Source organism: Phascolarctos cinereus, unplaced genomic scaffold (assembly GCF_003287225.1).
Source record: "Phascolarctos cinereus isolate Bilbo 61053 unplaced genomic scaffold, phaCin_HiC Scaffold_5;HRSCAF=322, whole genome shotgun sequence".
In the NCBI taxonomy this organism is placed as follows: Eukaryota; Metazoa; Chordata; class Mammalia; order Diprotodontia; family Phascolarctidae; genus Phascolarctos; species Phascolarctos cinereus.
In genome coordinates, this window is record NW_027555958.1 from 330609760 (window position 1) to 330630023 (window position 20264).

Here is a 20264-nt window from a genome sequence, read left to right on the forward strand (position 1 = left end):
GCAGAGAACCACCATTTTAATGTTTGTTCTTTTAAAGTCACAATAATTTACAGCCATTTAATTTCATGGAAAGTGGTGTAAGGAACTCTCCATACCATCAACTGTGAGATCTTCACTGCAACATCTTTTTTCTTCTAACTGTAGTGTCAAAAAGACAACTCTTTGTATACATACATATACATATGTAGATATATTTGCTTTAGTCATATTTTAGAAATCAGTTCTTCCACACTAAGATTTACAATAAAAATAATTTGCTTTGTAACCTATAGTAGAAAGTTTCAAACAAACAAAAAACCCCCACTGTCTTCCATACAATGGAAGAAAAACTTTTGTGACTTTTTTTGCTTGTGAAATAAGCCCCAACCATGTAGACAGGAGATGCACTGCCTTGTTGCTGGAGAAGCATCCAGAAGCACTTCATTGCTCCAAAGGGATTAGTAAGACAGCAGTGCCACCTTTCAGGTTTGAGAGGCCCAACAATCTGTTCCCCTTTTCAGGAGTATTCCAAAGTGCTTATGGCTGTTCTGCCATTGCCTGGTCCTTGGCAGCTATGACAAGCTCTATAAGAGCTGTAAAGCTTTTTATGTTGCTTGTTTGCAGGCCCATCTTTTGCATCTGAAAACGTAAAAAAAAAAATTATGTTCTCATTCTTTATGTTAAAAGAGGAATAAGGACTACTTGCTATTTTTTTTCTTCTTTTGTGTTTTGTTTCCTTTTTCTGGTTTCCTATTGGCTCTAATTCCTACTTACAACATCACTAATGTGAAAATATGTTTAAGAGGAATGTATATGTATAGCTTATATCAGACTGTGCCATCTTGGGGAGGGAAGTGGGGAGGGAGAGGGAGAAAAATTTGAAGCTCAGAAGCTTATGGAAGTGATTGCTGATAATTCAAAATAAATTAATTAAAAAAGAAAAGAGGAAAAAAGAAACCTCTATCCTCTCATAAATCTGAAAAAATAGCTCTCTCAAGCCCCGGATAACAACTCTCTCTTCTATCCTCACTACCTTCAAAGCAAATGACATCTATATGAAAACATTTTATTTACTTGACGAGTCAAATACCTAATATTCTAAGCAGTCACACCAACTGGTGCTCAGTGTTTACGTATACCTCACCATCAATGAAGCCAATCACTTCTAAAGTGAAAGATTTTGAAGAGTCCCTAGGATGCATTAAACTTTTAATTTCTTGCCAACTTGAGAATTTAACTAAAAACAATTGGGCATAGTAACCATCATTTAATAAGCTGATGTGTTGAACTGAATTAAAAGTGGAATGGCAATGGGGCAGCTAGGTGGTGGCAGTGGATAGAAAACTGGCCTTGGAGTCATGAGGACCTGAGTTCAAATCCAGCCTCAGCCACATAAATTCCACTAGCTGTGTGACCCTGGGCAAGTCACTTAAGCCCACTGCCTAGTCCCCCCCCCCCAAAAAAAAAGTGGAATGGCAAATGTAAGGTTTTAGGAGAAAATGTTTTTGAATCCACTTTAATGTATTTTTAAGCTAAAAGTCTCTTTTTGGATATAATGTTCCTATGTGTAAGGCTACCCTTATGTTATATGTGAAGCATCTATTTCCTCAGTCAGTTGCAGCATCAAACATCAAGATGAAAATCTATTCACCTTTAGTTTGGAGTAAAAAGCTCTGCAGCAATATGTACGCCATATTTTGCAGGATGCACAAACAGTTAAATGCATATCCTTGTAAATCATACATAAACACTTTTCTTTCTACCTCATGTTAGAGATGTGGTCAATACCTATGTTTAAGAACTTAATGATTATGTTTAATTATGATTAAGTAGTGTATAGCAAAACTTCAGCTATGTGGAACCCTGAGTTGCTCTGGAATTAGATTAACCTTAAGTGCTAAAATGTTATATTTTAACTTTGTAAACAGTTAATTTGTCAAATATAGAATTCATTATCTTTCCCCTTAAACTTAGCCCTCCTCCTCCTCATTTACCTCTGTCTGTTGAAAGTTTCATCCTTCTAGTTACTCTTGAGTTAGCAACCCTGCAATAGTCTTTGACTCTTCATTTTACTTAATCTTTCTTATCTAATCTATTTCTAGATCTTGTTAATGCTACCTCCCCTTCTCTACATTTCCATGACCACCTAGGGGCTCTAAACACCTGGACTATGAAAAGAGTCTCTGGAATGATCTGCCTGTTTTCCTTCTATCTCTTCAATATCCACACAGATGCTAATTTGATATTCCTAAAGCACAGAACTCACAATATCACTGGCCCCATCAAAAATCTTCAGTAGCTCCCTACTGCTTCTAGGAAGGGTAATAGGGAATAAGCATTTATATGGCACCTACTATGTACCACACACTTTGTTAAGCAGTTTAAACAAATATTATATTACCTGGTCCTTACAATAACCTTGCAAAGTAGATGTTGTTACTGTCCTCATATTACACATGAGGAAACTGAGGCAAAGAGAGTTAAATGACTTGCCCAGGGTTACACAGCTAGTAAGTGTCTGAGGCTGGATTTGAACTAGAGGCTTTCTGACTGTACACACAGTGCTCTGTCTACTGTGCCACCTAGATGTCCCTAGGCATAAAATACCAACTTCTCTGTCTGGCATTTAAAGCCTTTCATAATACGGCTATAGACTGATTCCATATGATACTCCCTCAGCCATTCTAACCAAAGTGGAACACCTGCTATTTCTTATATATGACATTCTATCTCCCACCTTGAATCCTTTTCACAGTCTGTCACCCTCACCTCTGGCTCTTGAAATGCCTGGTTCCTTCATCTTTTCTGATTGCCCCACTTGTCAGAATCCTTCCTCTCTCCCCTGTATAATCTGTAATATGTGTGCTTCCTGAATAGAATGAAAGGCCCTGCTAATTTCTGTCTTAACACAGTGCCAGAGACATACTAAGTACTTACTACTTGTTGTTCTGAAACATTCCCCCCACCCAGCCTTCTGCTACATGCCTCTCTCCTTGTCTCCACTCTCAGTGTCAGTAACTGCATTTCTCTGCTTATAATTACTGAACTGCCATCTCTTCTCTATCCCTTTTCACTCTCCCCACATTTCTTATCCCATTTAAAAGTCTAGCTTTAAAAGACATCCTAAGCCAATCAGAATGCTTGCTTGCTTGCTTCCATGTAACATACTCATCCACCTCAGCGAGCATTTCGGGTATAATTCTCAAGTCAGGAGGTTGCACTGATTTGCGGCTAGGTGTTCAGAGGGCTGTGTTTTAGCCCACATGAACTACAATAACTCTTTTAAGGGCCACCTGGCTCAGTTTAAGAAACAAAGGAATTGGCAGCAGTTTCTAATAATACCTGTTCTCCTAAGGACTCAACATCCAAGGCCAGCTGAAGCCTGATCTTGTTGTCATCACTCATGCCGCCATTAGTGCCAACAGGGTTGGGTGCAGCAGTTTTTCTGGCTTGTTTTAGTCTTTTCAAACTCTCTTCCATCTTCTTCACAGAACTCAGAACATCAGATACAGTTTCATAATACCTAAAGAAAATGAGAAACATACTGGAGGATGAGAAAGAAGTCTAAGAAATGTATGCATGAGGCAAACACAACAGTGTGACATGCAAAACAAGGTCTGGGGGAAAACACTGTAAAAAGAATAACTAATCTTCCAATTAAATGTGCATCCTTGGTAGATGATTAATGTGTGTTAAGGCTGAGAGAAGAAGATGGTCTCAAATGTATAAAGCTACCTTATGGCTCCCCTTCGAAGTCAGAGAATACAAGAATGTATTGTAGCATTTGTCTGGATGCTCCACAATAATATTAACAACTATTCACATTTATACAGAGGCTTTAAAAATGTGCAAACCACTTTGTTCATAATGCTCCTGTGAAATAAGTAGTCTAAGTATTATTATTTCCATTTCACAGGTGAGAAAACTAAGACTCTGAGAAGTTACAGGGTTTGCTGATTATTGAGAACTAGGAATGGTTTCAGATTAGGTTCAGATGCAAGGCTGTTATTATTATAGATTATTATAGAGGGTCTGACCAAGTTAGATAATTAAGATCCAGATGGGATGGGAAAAATCAATCATACCCAGACAAATATGATTAAAATTCATTTACTAAATAACAACATTTTCAATAAAACTTATTCATTTCCAATCATTCAGCTCTAAGCACAGGCACTTGTCAACTTATAAATAGGCAGTTTCCAAAGGTGACCTGTAAAAAGGTTATTTGGAACTTGGAATACTATATAAATGCAGGTCTGGTACTCAAGCCAAGACTGTAGACTGGCAGCTTTGAAGAATAGGTGAACCCTAAAAATTTCAATACTAATAATGAAACAGTAAGCCTGAACAAGGATAATTTTAAATTTTTAAATTTTATTCTATGAATTGTGATGCTTTTAAAAAATAAGCAGAAGGATGAAGATATCTATGAACTGTGCAGAAAACTTTATGGTTCTTTTCAAGAGCCTTGGAGGCTAATGGTACTGTTTCTTTATCATGTTTAACTCTGAAATATTTTCTTGGCATAGTGGAGATGCTTAATAAATGCTTATTGATCAACTGACACATATATGTTATTATTACCACTTTCATGATTGGGTCATATTTTGACTCAAGTAAAATGGAAAAGGCAAAGAAAGTAGAAGACAAGAAGAAGGACAGAAAGGAAAGATGGAAGATAGGACAGAGAAAGAAGGGTGACAGAGGAAAAAAAGGAGAGGAAGAAAAGAAGAAGGAAGAAAGGAGGAAGGATAAGTCAGCTAGTCAATCAACAAGTATTTTTATTCAGTTCTTATGATGTGCCAGGTACTGTGCTAAGCATGAGGGATACAAAGAAAGGTGATAAACACAGTCCCTACCTTCAAGGAACTTACATTTTAACGTAAGAGACATCATGCAAAAAATCATATGTATAAGATATATACAGTGTAAATGGAAAGCAATCTCAAAGGGAAGGTACAAGTATGGGAGATAGGAAAGGCCTCTTGTAGAGGGTGAGATTTGAGTTAAGTCATGAAGGAAGCCAGGAGGTCAAGGTCAAAAGAAAACAAAGAGCATTCTAAGCATGGGGGACAGCCAAGGAAAAGGCAAGGAGTCAGGAGATGGAGCTTGCTGTGTAAGGAACAAGATCAATGTCACATGACTGTAGAGCACGTGAAAGGGGGTGAAGAAGCCTGGAAAGGTAGGAAAGGGTCAAATTGTGAAGAACTTTGAGAGCCTAAATGAGAAGACAAGAGATTTTTCTGAAGATCTTAGTGAAGAGTTAGAAAAGAGGAAGCAAGGGGGCTTTAGAGGATGTACACACATCTTAAGAAAGAACATGCCTTAGGTAGAACTGAGTTGTGAGCAGTGAAAAACTGGAGGGGATGCAGCCTATGCACAATGCAAAAGGAAAGAAGGGGTTTGGGTGTAAGTAGTTAAGGTACTATTTGGGAAACTGTTCTTTATAGGGGATCCAGGAACTTGGCTGTTATCTAAAGATATGAGAGCTGAAGGATTTGGGGTGATGGGGAAGAATGGTGTCTGTGTTACATATCAGAAGGCACATATTTCGAAATATCAAAAGAATAAATGCTCTGACCTTTTCGGCTATTTTACCTTTATATGATATTGATTTTCTAATTTGTCTCTAGCTTGGGACTTTTTTTTGAAACAGAGTACTTCATATACTTCTACTGTCATATTACTTACTTGTGAGTACTTTCTGAAAGAGCACCTTCTAACCATTGATGCACTATTGACTGCTTGAGTTTCTCCTTGTGCTCACTCTGAAGCTGGTAGAATGGCTTCAGAGCACTGTCCACGTAGGGGGAAGCTTTGGTCGGGGCCTCCTGTAATTGTGTTGGACAGGGGTGGGGATGGGAAAATGGGGGTAGGAAGAAAAATGGAAGAGAATCACAACTCATTCAAAAATCTTAATGTCAAATTCATGTTGCAGGTAGACCTTCATTTGGAGAGAGGCATGGAGTGTTCTAAAGTAAGACACATAGCTATATAATAAGCTGCTGAATGGCAAGGAAACAATTGGGCTATGAAGGATATGAAAAATGGAAAGCAATCAGTCCAAAAAAATAGCTCCCCCCTTCCCCAATCTCCAAATGGTTACCGCAAATGAGAACAGAAGAGGTAAAATGCAGCATTCCAAACGATAAAACTGAACACTTTAGGAAAGTGCTCACAGTGTTTCTTTGTATCCGAGATGTAAGAAAAAAAAGATGAAATACAGGCATTGGCTATAAACCTCTAGCCAGAGGAGCCAAGAGCCTTTCTGTCGTACCTACTCTGTACAGAACAACTGTAACAGATAAAAAGAAATTGTAGAATCCTTGTACCCTTACAAAGCTGACCAAATAACAGGCTTGCTAAATAAGAAATTGATTTTTAAAACAACTCCAAAGGGATTTAGATACTTAACATTTCCTGACTATCTGTTAATAGCAAACGAAGTGAAAATTAACTATACCAAAGGGAAAAAGAATTGCCAGGAAAAAAAAACAGATTTCTTGGATACTCTAGAAGACAGATAGTAAGAATAATGTAGGATGAGGAGAAAACAATAGGTCAAACAGTTATTAACAGTGACAATAAATTGTCTAAATTAGTTTGCATAGAATGGAAAACTACAATTGTCTTTTTCAAACAAATGTGAAGGGAAAAAGGGAATCTTGTGTAGTTTTTCAACTTTTAAAACCTTGTAATATTCCTTGAAAAGAAAGTAAGGTTATTCATCTTTTCTGATTCTTAACTCATCAAATAATTGTAGTAGTTCACATGATACAGTTTAGAAAGTATTTTCCTTATAAACACCTTGTAAAACAGGTAATACAAGTATTAGCATCCCATTTTTAAAAATTTTTATTTTTTTTTAGGTAATTGGGGTTAAGTGACTTGCCCAGGGTCACACAGCTAATAAGTGTCAAGTGCTTGGTCTGAGGCTGGATTTGAACTCAGGTCCTCCTGACTTCAGGGCCAGTGCTCTTATCTACTGCACCACCTAGCTGCCCCAGCATCCTATTTTAAACATAGGCAAACTAAGGATCAGGAAGTTTAGTAACTTGTCTAATCAGTCACTGGCTATTAAGAGACACATTCAGACTGACTCATTTCTTTTGACTTCAAATGTAGGGTTCTACATTTGCCAAAGTAAGATTGTGAGGTCAGGAGAAAAAGCCAACAATATTCAACAATCATGATTTCACCACTGAGAAAGACTTCAATCTATCATCCTATCTCTTTTTCCTCTCCTTCACTGCCAAACTCTTCACTTACTTATAACCCCTTCAACTAACTTCTCAATGTGGTTTCGATCCCCACAACTCTACTGAAAATATTCTTTTCAAAGTCACTGATGACCTTATTACTAAACTTGTTTTTTCTCACCTCAGCTTTCTTCACCTCTCTGTAGCATCTGATGCTTCCAGTTACCACTTTATTGATATCCTCTCCTTTGGCTTCTGGGTCTCTCCTACTTAACTCTGACCACTCCATTTTGTTCTCCTTTGCTGGCTTATCATACTTCTTTTTTAAACGCGGATGGCCCTCAAGTCTGTGTTTGCTTCTTTCTTCTCTCTCATGGCAACCTCATTCTCTTCCATGACTTCATCTGTCAATGCTTCAGTGATATCCCTTTATCATCAATGATTATCTATGTGGATAACTCTTAAACCCAGATGTCTACCTCTAATCTCTCTTCAGAGTTTCAGTCTCATACTTCCAGCTATCTGTTGGGCATAATCATGAGCATTCCAAACTCTATGTGAGTAAAACTGAACTCATAATCTTACTCCCAAAGCTATTCCTCACTTTAGCTTCTCTATTTCTATTCATGGTAGCACCATTTATCCTGTCACTCAGAATGGAAACCCTGGATCACTTCTGATGTCTCTCTTTTTCTCACCACTTTTATCCCATTAATTGCCATGTACTATTGCTTTTACCTCTACAATAGATTTCTGATGTAGTTTTTCTTTTCTTGCTTCCGCTGCAACAATCACAGTGGGACTTGGAGTCAGATGACCTGACTGAGCTCTGCTTAGCAATGACTTAGCTCTTAGCTCTGCTATTCTCTCTGTGACCCTTGACAAGGTTATTCTTTCTGAACTGCAGTTTAGTCATCTATGAAAAGATGGATTTGGACAGTTCATCTTTAAAGGGCCTTCAAGCTCTCACATTTTATAATTTTAATAAGCCAAGCTATACCCTAACTGATCATCTTGCCTCTAGTCTATCCTTTTCTTACCAATTTTCACATTCTCACATGAGCAATCTTCCTGATGCACACCTCTGATCATATAGCTAGATTCAAAAAACTATCCATGGGTCCCAGCTGTCTACTGAATAAACCTGCATAGTTCCAGGCATTTGAGGCCCTCAACAATCTGGTGACAACCTACTCTCTCAGTCTCATTTCATACAATCCCCACTCTGTTCCAACCAAACTGGACTACTCTGGGGTTCTGTGTGATATTACTTAATTGCTATATCTTTGAAAAAGAAACAGTTGTTGTTTAATGAGACTGACCTTATTGGTTCTTCGGTAAAGTCTAGGAACTTCCAGGGCACTTTTCAGATAACTGAAGCAGGACTCACTCAAGTCTTGGATGATCCTGTTACTCAGGGAAGGCATACAGGAAGACAGAGAGATTCGAGAATCCTCAAGGGCTGCTGTTGAGGTATAAATATTCAAGTTAAACCCCTCTCCAAGATAAAATGTAAGTTTTATTTTAAATACTATATACCCTGTTACAGTATCCACAAGCGCCTAAATCTCTAAATCAGAGTTAAAACAAGAACTTTCATTAAAATAATTAAACGGGATATCAAAATAAACAAAATATTGCATTTGAGAAGTTAGGACTTATTTCAAAAGTTGAAGAGAAAAAATAAATGTTCATATAGTATTATGTTTTCAGAAGTTCATTTTAAAATATTTACTGGTTAAATAATTGTTAAGAGGTAGTAGACTCATTTTTACCTGAGATACAGGAAAAGTTCTTGAAACCAATTACTTCAAGTTTGGGCTTGATTATTTCTAAGAGTTCTGGAAGCTAAAACAAACAAATAATATATTCATTCTGCTGCTTTTTAAAAATATGTGCATTTTTGGCTCCACAATGATTACACTATTATTAATATTTATAAACCTACAATTGGCATGTCTAATAATCTTGATCAGAGGAAAATAACATTCTTAATGCTTTCCTTATAAGTGTATTTAATAGTAAATGTAGTAAAAAGTGTAATTAGTGGTTATTATATGGGAATTTGAAAAGAGGAAACAGTATTTTTATTCTATGATCCTCTTAACATATAACACAATCTTATTCACTCATACATCACAAAACATTATGTTTCTGGAGTGAGGGGTGAAGGCAGAGAATAAAACTGTATATCAGAGGGCCTAATGAACATGCACACCACATACACTCTTTTTTAACAATGAAAGCAAAACTGTGACAGTTATATGCATGCCACAAAGGAAAAAAAACTATTAAGATCTGAACAGTTAATAAAGCTTAGGTGATGACTAAATGTTACCAGCAAACATTTCCTTAAGTAATCAAAATTAAAATTCACCACACACAAAGATTATGCCTATAGAAGATTAGTAGTAAGCTGCCATGATAAAGTAAGCATGCAAATGAAGTAGGAGTCCAGTAAATATATATTTTAAAACTTCACTTCACATGCTATCAAAAACAAACACGTAGAAAGAGGCGTGATTTTTGGTAATACTTAAGAAACGTGAGTTACTCAAGAAGAGGATAACTATTATCTGTCCTGCATTGTTTTGACTTTCATCCAGGCAGATCAGGAAAAACAAAATCTCTCCAAGCCCCTTCTACCTCTATGTTATAAGCCCCATCATGCCCAGTTGTGCAAAACTTAAAAGTGACTATTATAATGCAAATTGATTAATATTGACATTTATAAACAACACTGGAGTGCATGCCTACTTGTTCCTGAAGTTTGTCAAGGTCTGCAACCATATATACAAGCTGCGTATTGGAAATGAAAGCTACAGCTTGTGTTTCAGAAACACCATTTCCTTGGTCCTCACTGGTTCCTTGGGTAATGGAGGAAGACTCCTTGTTACTAGTTATGGAGGATTTTTTATTATCCTTGGCACTTTCATTGGAGATAGGCCTGAGTAATAACTGAAAAATAATTTAATGATTAAAATTCCATTCAGGACAAATACTCTTAATTGCCATAAAATGACTTGTTGAATATGTTAAATTATACTTAGCCTTATGCAACGATACATAAAGGTACTCAGTAAACATCTACTGATAGGCTGGTAAGGTAATTGCTCACCAGGGGCAAGCATCACATGGTGATAGGTAGCCCCTGTAACTTATTTTTTCACTTTTGTAACCAATTTTACATTAGCAAGAAAGAAACATCTTTGTATTTTCCTGTTCACCACCTTGATCAATCTTAGATTAGTCTCAAACCATATAATACATTACAGAGGCCCCCTCTCCACCTCAATGTTCAAGCATCTAACTTTTGACCCATAACAAAGTTCTATGAAATCAAGTAAAGTTCAGAACTAATTTTTTTAAAAAAAACTGTCTTGAAACAAACAGAAACAAGAACAACACAGTATTCTCGGCACAGCTACAGTTATATAAAAAAGAAATCTGTTAACAGCACAATGGCAAAAAGACAAAGTGTCATCTGCTTTTCAGAGCAAGGGGACATACTAAGAGGAGGAACAGCAGAGGACTCTAGGTAGTAAGAATCGGTGAGATTTATCAGGCATAACATCCTTTCAAACGTATCTCATCATCCCTCTGTCCCTGATGTCATGTAGGAAGTCTCAAACACTTCTATGTGGCTTTGGACAGAGAAGAGGGTTAGGCAAGAGCAAACAACGAGTAAGAGCATTAAGGCAGGAGCCAAAAGATTTGGTTTTATTTTTGGCTCTGCTACTGATTATCAATGCGACCTGAGCCATTCACTTGACATTTCTGAGCCTCAGCTTCCTTGCCTGTAAGATGATGGCATGAAAGTGATCTATTAGGCCCGTTTTAGCTCTAACATTCTAGAGTCAATGAGAATAAGAGGAATTAGACTAAATTTTGTGGCACTACAGCCCTCTATATTTCGGGACATAGAAAGCATAATGACTAAAATTACACTAAGACTTTTGAGATACCCTTTAAGAAGTTCCTGGATTTTCATAGAAGGTAACCACCCTAGGCTCTAGGATCCTACCCTAGTCCAGCTGGCTTCCAAGTTCTTCACTCATTTAATCTCTTCCCTTCTTTCTAGTATTTTTCTCAACCATTAGAGGGGTAGACAAAGGGGAAAAAAAAAAGAATATAGATACACATAGTCTCCTATGTTTTCTTTTCTTTCATTTTTCTTTCTTTTGAATTTAAGATCTGCCTGGGCTGAGGATCTGACTTTATGGTACACATTCCAGGCTCCATTAAGGCAAGAACTGCATCTCACTCATGCTTCTACTTCCACAGTACCTAGCATAGAGTAGGAATACACTAGTATTTGATGAATGAATACTTAACAGAGCCAAATGTACCATTACAGGACATGTGACTACTTAATAAAGATATTATTTTTTTGAAATGAGAATTTAGTAAATTTTACAAAAACAGGAAAAGAAACCAACTATTCTTATTTATTTTCATCTCAAATAGTTTTTAAAAAATGAGCATTTTTTTCCTAATTCAAGAATAATACTAAGAAAATACCAGAAGATAATATATCCAACTATAAAATTTTGAAATTATGAATGAAAAAGAACCTTTCAGTAGATGATGATTTTCAAGAAACATGAAGCAATGAAAATGTGACAGTGTATGAATCTTAAAACAATACTTAAACAGAAAACTAAGGGCCTAGTATAGCCTTGAGCAAGTAAGCCCATTACAGTTTTTTAAAAATAGTAACTTTTCTAACAGAAATCTGCCCTCTTGAACTTTTTGAAGAACAGTTTTAAGACAAGCTTAAATCTCATCACAATACTTAACTCATATTTATCTTTGATCTTTTATCAGCATTGATGATTAACACTTAAACACCCAGCCCTTACCTCGTTAATAAACATGGAGTACCGTGCTAAAATCTGTAAAGTGAGTTTCCACAGACGGTGTGCTAGCAATGGTAAAAACATCTGATCTGACCAACACTTCATAAGACTGACCCATGCCATATGAGAGGCCAAAAGGCAAAATGAGCTCCCAGCTAGGGGGGAAAAAACATACATTTAAGGGATCCCAGTCACCTTAAGTCAATTATGATCTATAAATTTTTTGTAAGTCTGATGTAACAATCTAATCTTTTCATTCCATGCCATTTAAGAACCAAATGATATTTTAAACTACTTGACTGCTGTGAAGAAACTCAGTTTATTCCCAAGTTATATGGTTTGTTATATAGTCTGCCAGTACTATTAAGATGACCTTAAGCTAATAATGCACACAATTCTTTTATTAGAGATGTCTTTCTTATCACAGCTCTCTGACTAAATGAAACGACCAAAATGGAAATAAATACATTATATTCAGACAGCAATTTATTAAATCAAAGTCTTTCCAGTCTGTTGATGACCAAATGTTCTTCCTGTCCCCCTTCTTTAAATGCTACCTACTGAATATTTGGACAGTCACCAAAATCACTCAGAACATTGAAAAATGAATTTTTGGGAGTGGGGAGGGTGGAGGATAATGGTATAAGAAGGTATGCACCAAATCAATTAAATAAAGTTTAAGGACTTCTATTTCCTCCTTGCCATTATTTCTTTTACTCTTACCTTAATATACTCCATATTCACGCTATGGAAATTAAATGCTACCTGACTAGGTGTTCTCTGAGGTTTCTTCCACCTCTAGGTGTATAACCTATGCTAAATAATACCTTATTTCTGGCCTGGGCAATAGCCTGCTACTAATTTTTCTCCTTAGCACTGAAATTGTTATTATGCTTAAAGAGAAACTGTTACAAAGAAACGGAACTCATGGTTTCGTGTTTGTTTGTTTTCTCACAAGGAAACTCTATAGAAATGTTCAGAGAATAAATAATATGGTGGTTCCCAGGTAGAATCAAAACATCTTCACTGAGAAGTGATTATAATATATAGAAATAAGGGGTCAAAGGGTTGTGCTAAAATATTTTAATACGCACATGTTGGCTATGGGAACCCAGCAGAGCAACTACAGTCCAGTCAATTTCTGAGGGAAGAAAATATCTATTCTGACCCTAAACCTTCTATATTAGTTTCATTTTTAGAATATCAGCCAAGGGCTATTTCTGTATTAGAAAACAGAGACCAATAAAGAGGACTGATCGAAATGTATGCTTAGTTGTGATGGTCCAATAATTTTTCTATGAAAAATAGACATTTACACACTCTTTAAGGTGCCTCATTTTTATGTGGTAAATTCAGAATACAAATTCTGTTAGACTTAAAGATGATAATCATTTCAATACTCCTATATTAACAAGCAGCAATGAAATGGACCCTTCTGGCTTCTACACTGCCAGTTCAATGCTGTTTTTTTTTTAAAGTACTACGGATTTTTTTTTTAAATACTTAAGTGTCTTAGGTATCCAGCTCTTAAAATATTATAAGGGCATTAAGGTCTAGATGACTTGTTTACCTTAACTAACATTTAACATTCAGCCACATTTTGTCAATTACATATTATCAGCAAGTTACCTGGAGCTTCTTCCAGCCCATCTATAAGTGTTGCTTCTAAGGCTCCTGCTATTTCTCTAAATCTGATATGAAGAACAAGAATAACATAGTCATAATATGCAATTAAAACATATTAATCTTTAAATTACATATATTGTATCTATATGGTCATGTAGCTCCATGAAGATGAAAAACAAGTTTCATATGGGACTTAACATACCATTCAAATCGGTAGGTTTTATTCTTTCAATTCACTATTGTACAGATCTGTAGTACCAAAAGCAGTTCAATTCCTCTTGTCCTCACTGACCCTAGAATGTGAGAGTTGAAAGGGGCCTCACAGATCCAACTTCATCCCATCATCTTACTGGTGAGGAAGCTGAAGCTTAGGAACGTGAAGTGATCTACTCAGGCCACATGATCAGTAGCAGAGCCAGAAACAGAAACCTGACTCCTAGCTTAATACTATTCACAGTTGATCATCTGAAAAAGAATGTAGAGGAGAAGCAGAACCTCCCTACTGGAGGGCTACTCAACATTCTAAGCCAAGGGCTACTTGGGGGAAAGTTATAGAAGGTAAGATTGGCATAACCTAAGGGATTAGTACTTAATATAGTTTAAAAAGACATCAAAATGAGTTTAAAACAAATATATCAAAAGTCTCATATTTAAAGTGTTAAAATAGTTTCTTTGAACACACTAGTATTTAAAATAACTCTTTTATTGTGGTCTTTGGAATATATTCTTCTTATCATTAATTATATTACCATAGTTGCTAAAGCTTGTTTTATGTGTATTTTATCTACTCCAAAGGAATGTAAACTCCCTGAAGGCAAGCAATGTACTCTAAGACCTCAAGCAATTTAATTAATTACTTTGAAAACAGCAGGTGCTCAACAGTACTAGTTGAAGGTCCTAGAATTTAATCTGAGTGAAGACAACCAGAATCACACAATTTCAGAGCTGGAATGGACTTTGGCAGCCATCTAAGTCCAGTTCACAGCTGAGGGAATCCCGACTAAAACATCTCTGAGATGTAGTCACCCAACCTCTGTCAGAAGACATCTCAGAGTTAGGGAGTGAAGAACTTTCTTCACCTTTCAAGGTAGCCTATTACAATTTTGGTCAGCTCTAATTCTTAGGAAGTTTTTTCAGAAGCCAAAGTTGATCTGCCTCCAGATGATGGTCCTTCAAATACTTGAAGATAACTATCACATTCCCTGGAGTCTTCTTTTCTTGAGGTTCAACATTCCCAGTTCCTTCAACCAATTCTAATGACACAGACTCAAGGCCCTTAACCATGCTGTTGGCCCCCTCTGGATACTCTTTAGCTTTATCCAATGTCAATTTTAAATTGTGCAAACTGACTACAATAATCTAGATGGAGTATGATTAGTGTAAAGAGGGACCACCACCTTCTTATTCATGAAAGTATACTTGCTCTAGTACTCTACCTCTCTCTCTCCTTCCCTCTCTCTGTCTCTTTCTCTCTCTACACACACACACAGATACACACACACACACACACACACACACACACACACACACACACACACACACCCCTACCTCTCAATGTAGCCCCAAATTGCATTAGCTTTTTTGGCTACCTTATCAGACTGGTGAATCATATTTCCAGGTAGAAAGGAGATATTAAATTTTAATTCAAGTAATCCTAAGAGCAAAGGGACACCATACAAAGATAGTACACACCTATAATTTAACTGCAAAGAACACTTAGGGTGGAGGGAAAAAAACCCACAAAATGTGCAACACTGGTCTCAATATTTCCACACAAAAAAATTTCAACAAACTGCCTTCAATCTTAATCTTAGATTTACTTTAAATGACCTTGATGCATTTCACATGGCGCAGTGACTATGTGTTTGCAGAATTTTTTGTCACTCTTCATTAATAAACAATCCAACATGATAAAAATCAATAGCAATGTGCCACAACATCCTACTTGAAATTTATTTTAAATGGATAAACAACCGTGTTGAAAAATGTAACAAAAAAAATCTTCATGAATTTTGAATAAATAGTGGTAAGTGGAAAAATCCATCAACTATTTTTAGCTGTGCAGGTAATGTTTAATTAAGCCAGGAATTTGGGTAAAGCAAAAGCCTTTTGGAGGAAAGTGCTGTTGTTCAACAATAATTCAGAGTTTCAATAATAGCTCTGAGAGAAGCCAGGACATCACATTGAGATCGACCCAGCCTGGCACACATTCTCGGTATTCCAGGGTTGAAAAGAACCTTACCTAGCCTAAAATAGGTAAGTCTTAGGAAGGCTATTATAAGAAGAAAGAACTTTGAAGAAATAGTTTATGAAGGAATGATTTAGGATTGGGGTTGTTCAAGGAAAGGAATGGAAAATGAACATAACAGAAACAGAAATGACAGGGAATGCATTCAGTCTGATTAGCTGCTATGACTAAGACAAGTGAATAACTTACTGTTTCTCTTTTACAACACCATAATATTACAAAATATTCCTTTAATATATTTAAAAATTTGCCCATGAAATTAAAGGGCAATTTGCCCTAAATTCACCTCATACAATTTTCATATGACAATTGTTTCCAATTCAATACATTAATTTTTAAAACAAATTAATAACTCCTTGACCTCTCCTGAAAGACAAACATACATTCTGGTCCAACTTAATGGGGAAGACATACTTCTGTGTCTGATAAGACACATTTCACCCTAATAAATGGGATTCAATTATTAAGAATAAAATTACATTTGCAATCATGACAGGCAATTATAATGCAAGTTCCTCATTGCTAACATATTCCTCTTTCTGTGATTTTTTTCTGCTCTACCTGGCAGAAGGACACTAACACATATAATGAAAATATCAAAGCCCTATAAAAAAGATAAAATTCTCAGAGTATTTCTACTAAAGTATTAGTTAAACTTTACCATGTGATGAAAACTATAATTATCTAATTATATAATTTTCTAAGTGTACCTTAATCACTATTATTACTATCTAATGGTATTTATAATTTTTCCAGTGGCACTTATAAATTAGTCTTTTCATCCCAAATTTCTCCCTTTTATTAAAAACAGTACCATTGTATTGGTAAAGTGGCTGAGTGCCACTGGTTTGCAGAATAGATGAAAAAGGAAAGCAAGACAATTAAATTATCGAAATTAAAAGCAGGGCTTTAAAATGCTGGCCAGCTGGACAATAAAGAGCATTATCTTGAATGACATTCAACTTAAGAAAAAATGCTAAAGATCCAAAACAGGGTTTTTTAATGTTTGGAACAAGAACAGCAATAAGGAAGAAACAGGCCTAATGGGTCAGTACAGAGGGGACTATTATCATGGATAAGAGATTAGACTAAGTGACCTCTTAGATCTATTTCAGTTCTAAGATTCTGATTCTAAAGTCAAGTAAATGTTTCCTTAATACCTATTTATTCAATATCATGAGCAAGATTTTACCTAATTTTCCAGATTTCAAACATCTTTAGAGTTGTTTCATAACCCTAACTACACTAAAAATATCTCATTGCCCAATGCACTGTCTTATATTCCAGGCCTCAGAAAAGCAGGCGGAAGAACAGAATAAAACTTTAAAATTTCTCAAAATTAGTTTCATTTGCATTGAAATAATAAGTTACAGTACAAAATCAAATTCAGTAAAAGTAAATAGCTTGAATTTTTTAATGTATTTTTTGCTGAGTTGTTTTTCAGTCATCTCCAAACTCTTCATGACTCCATTTGGGGTTTTCTTGGCAAAGATATAGGGTGGTTTGCCATCTCCTTTTCCAGTTCATTTTACAGATGAGTAAACTGAGGTTAAGTGACATGTACAGGGTCACAAAGCTAGTGAGTGTCTGAGGCTATATTTGAACTCACAGAGATGAGTCTTTCTGACTCCAGGCTTGGTGCTCTATCCACTGTGCCACCTAGCTGTTCCCTTCTACTTGATACATTTAACACAGAAATTAAAAATATAAATGAAATATGCAGTATTCTTTTTTTTGGCAGTTGGGGTTAAGTGACTTGCCCAGGGTCACACAGCTAGTAAGTGTCAAGTGTTTGGTCTGAGGGTGCATTTGAACTCAGATCCTCCTGACTTCAGAGCCAGTGCTCCATCCACTGCGCCACCTAGCTGCCCCAGACACATGCAGTTTTAAATGTCTGGCAGCAATTTGTGTGTTCTACATTATTTATCTTTTCATTATCCCTGTAAGATAGGAAAGAAACAGTTATCTCAGCATTGCATAATGAACAGGGCACTGAACTTGGGAGTCAGAAAAACTTAGGTTCAAATCCTTCCTCAGACATTTACAATGTGACCCTGGGAACATCACTCAACCTCCTTCTGTGTCTGTTTCTTCATTTGTAAAATGAGGGCAGGGGGACAGAAGTTAGAATCTATGGCCTCTAAGGTCCCTTCAAGTTCTAAATCTATGATTCTATGATCTTCATCTAGGACAGAGTGAAAATTGAAATAAAATAGCAGCTCAAAATTTATTATCTTCCCCCTCTAAACCTACTGCTCCTAACTTCCCTATTTCTGTTGAGAATGTCTCTAATCTTTCAGGCAACTATGTTTACTATCTCAGATTCATCTTCAACATTTCATTCTTCTTCATCTCCCAAACCAATCAAATGCCAAGGCTTGGTAAATAACATAGCATCTCTTGCATCTGACTCATGCCTTCATCACCTCTTCTTGCTGGGACTATTGCATGAGCTTCCTAATTGGTTTTCCTGCATATGGTTCTCACTCTTCTCTAATCCATCTTCCACACAGCTATCAAACTGATATTCCTAAAAGCACAGGTCTGACCACATCATTCCCTGGCTTGAGAAGATTCACTGGAATCTGATTTGCCTCAAGGATAAAACACACATTTCTGTTTAGTGGTAAGCATACTTTGAAATCTGGCATTAACCTGTATTTTCAGACTGATACCACCTTACTCTTTCTCAGCCCCACAACAACCCAGCTAAACTGACCTATGTTTTTCCTATATGAAATGCCATCTCTTGCCTCTGTATCTTTGCATATGCTGTGCCTGAAACGCTCTCCTCCTCCTTCTCTTTTCTGCCTCTTGGAATCTTTATCTAATTTCAAAGTTCAGTTCAAGGGCAACCACCCTCTCCAAGAGGTCTTCCTTTCTTAAATACTCTAGTTCTCTCCTGAAATTACTTTGTACTTATTTTATATATATTTGTATTTGCAGTGTACATCTTTCCTCCTCAGCAGAATGTAAGCTCCTTGAGGGCAGGACCTGTTTCATTTTTATATTTGTTCTTTAGCCCCTAGCAAAGTACCTGATATTCATATGTATGTTGTGTTTGCCTGGTAGGATAAAGATGTGTTATCTCATGTGTAATCTAGTATTCTGGCAGTGATGACATTGTTTACAGATGGTAAACTTTATCACTAAAAGGAGAAAAGTGATAACCACAAGTAAAGGCAGCTCTGATTAAAGACAAGATTCCTGATTAACATCTAAATTCAAAATAAATAAGAAAAGCGGGGGAGGGGATTTAACTACTGACCTTATTTGAAAATAAACAGGTAAGTTCCACTTGTTATTGAAACTGTGGTAGGCAGGATGTGATCTTAATCTTTTTACACTGGCCTGTGATCCACATTGCCGCTCAAATCTTCTGACAAAATCCATGCTTATGGTGTACTTCTGTAATAAAAACAAAAAAAAAAGTCTTTTAAATTGCGTTTCAATCCCTAACATGCAATTAGTAAAGTATACTCATATAAGCAATAATCCAGACCTGACATGGGTCAATACAATTTATTCTTCACCATAGAAGACTATACTTAAAAGTTGGTTGTTCATAATGTGTACCACTGGCCATAAATGAAATTGAAGGAGACTAGATGAAGGTGATTTCATTAGAAAAACAGGCTGAAGCACATGGGTAGTAGTATCATCTACACACATGAAGGAGAGCACTTTATTCTATCCAAATACAATGCAAGGAACAAGAAGGCATTAGTTAATATTCTTCCTATTTTCCACTACCGCAGTCCTCGTACAGGACCTTATTGTATTCCATATTTTGTTGTTGTTCAGTCACTTTTCAGTTGTGTCCAACTCTTCATGACTTCATTTGGGGTTTTCTTGGCAAAGATACTGGAGTGGTTTGTCATTTCCTTCTGCAGCTCATTTATCAGATGAGGAAACTGAGGCAAACAGTATGAAATGACTTGGGTGTCACACAGCTAGTAAATATCTGAGGCTGGATTTGAATTCAGGAAGATGAGTCTTCCTGCTCCAGGCCTGGCACTCTATCCACTGTGCCACCTAGCTGCCCCTACAATCTATCTAGACTATTGCAATATCTTCCTCTAAGTAGTTTTTCCTTCTTTATTCTCTTCTATTTCAAGATCTGATCTTCTTGGTTCAAAATTCACCAATAGCTTCCCAACTGCCTATCAAATAAAGTAGTTTCCTATTGTTTGGCACCTCCCAATCCTCTGAGTTACTCCTTTCTTTGTGCAACACTTTTCCAACCTGGTCTCTGTTCACAGTGCTTGTTAGCCTGAAATGCCCTTTCTCATCTACTGAAACTCTACTTATTCTTTACAGCTGAGTCTGAATGTCATCTTTTCCTTTTAC

The 20264-nt window shown here is 36.4% G+C and overlaps 1 protein-coding gene across 2 annotated transcripts in view; it reads right to left on the reverse strand.

The window, feature by feature from the left end:
* Positions 1–20264, reverse strand: part of COG2 (component of oligomeric golgi complex 2) — a 68783-nt gene continuing 48519 nt past the window's right edge. For both annotated transcript variants that reach the window (XM_021000433.2, XM_021000434.2), the window contains 9 exons: positions 19183–19322; positions 13670–13731; positions 12044–12195; positions 9939–10139; positions 8957–9029; positions 8504–8646; positions 5674–5813; positions 3322–3502; positions 1–618 (listed from right to left, as the gene is read on the reverse strand). In XM_021000433.2, coding sequence (XP_020856092.1) covers positions 517–618; positions 3322–3502; positions 5674–5813; positions 8504–8646; positions 8957–9029; positions 9939–10139; positions 12044–12195; positions 13670–13731; positions 19183–19322 — 1194 coding nt within the window. In that variant the 3' untranslated portion in view covers positions 1–516. The remainder of the gene's footprint in view (positions 619–3321; positions 3503–5673; positions 5814–8503; positions 8647–8956; positions 9030–9938; positions 10140–12043; positions 12196–13669; positions 13732–19182; positions 19323–20264) is intronic.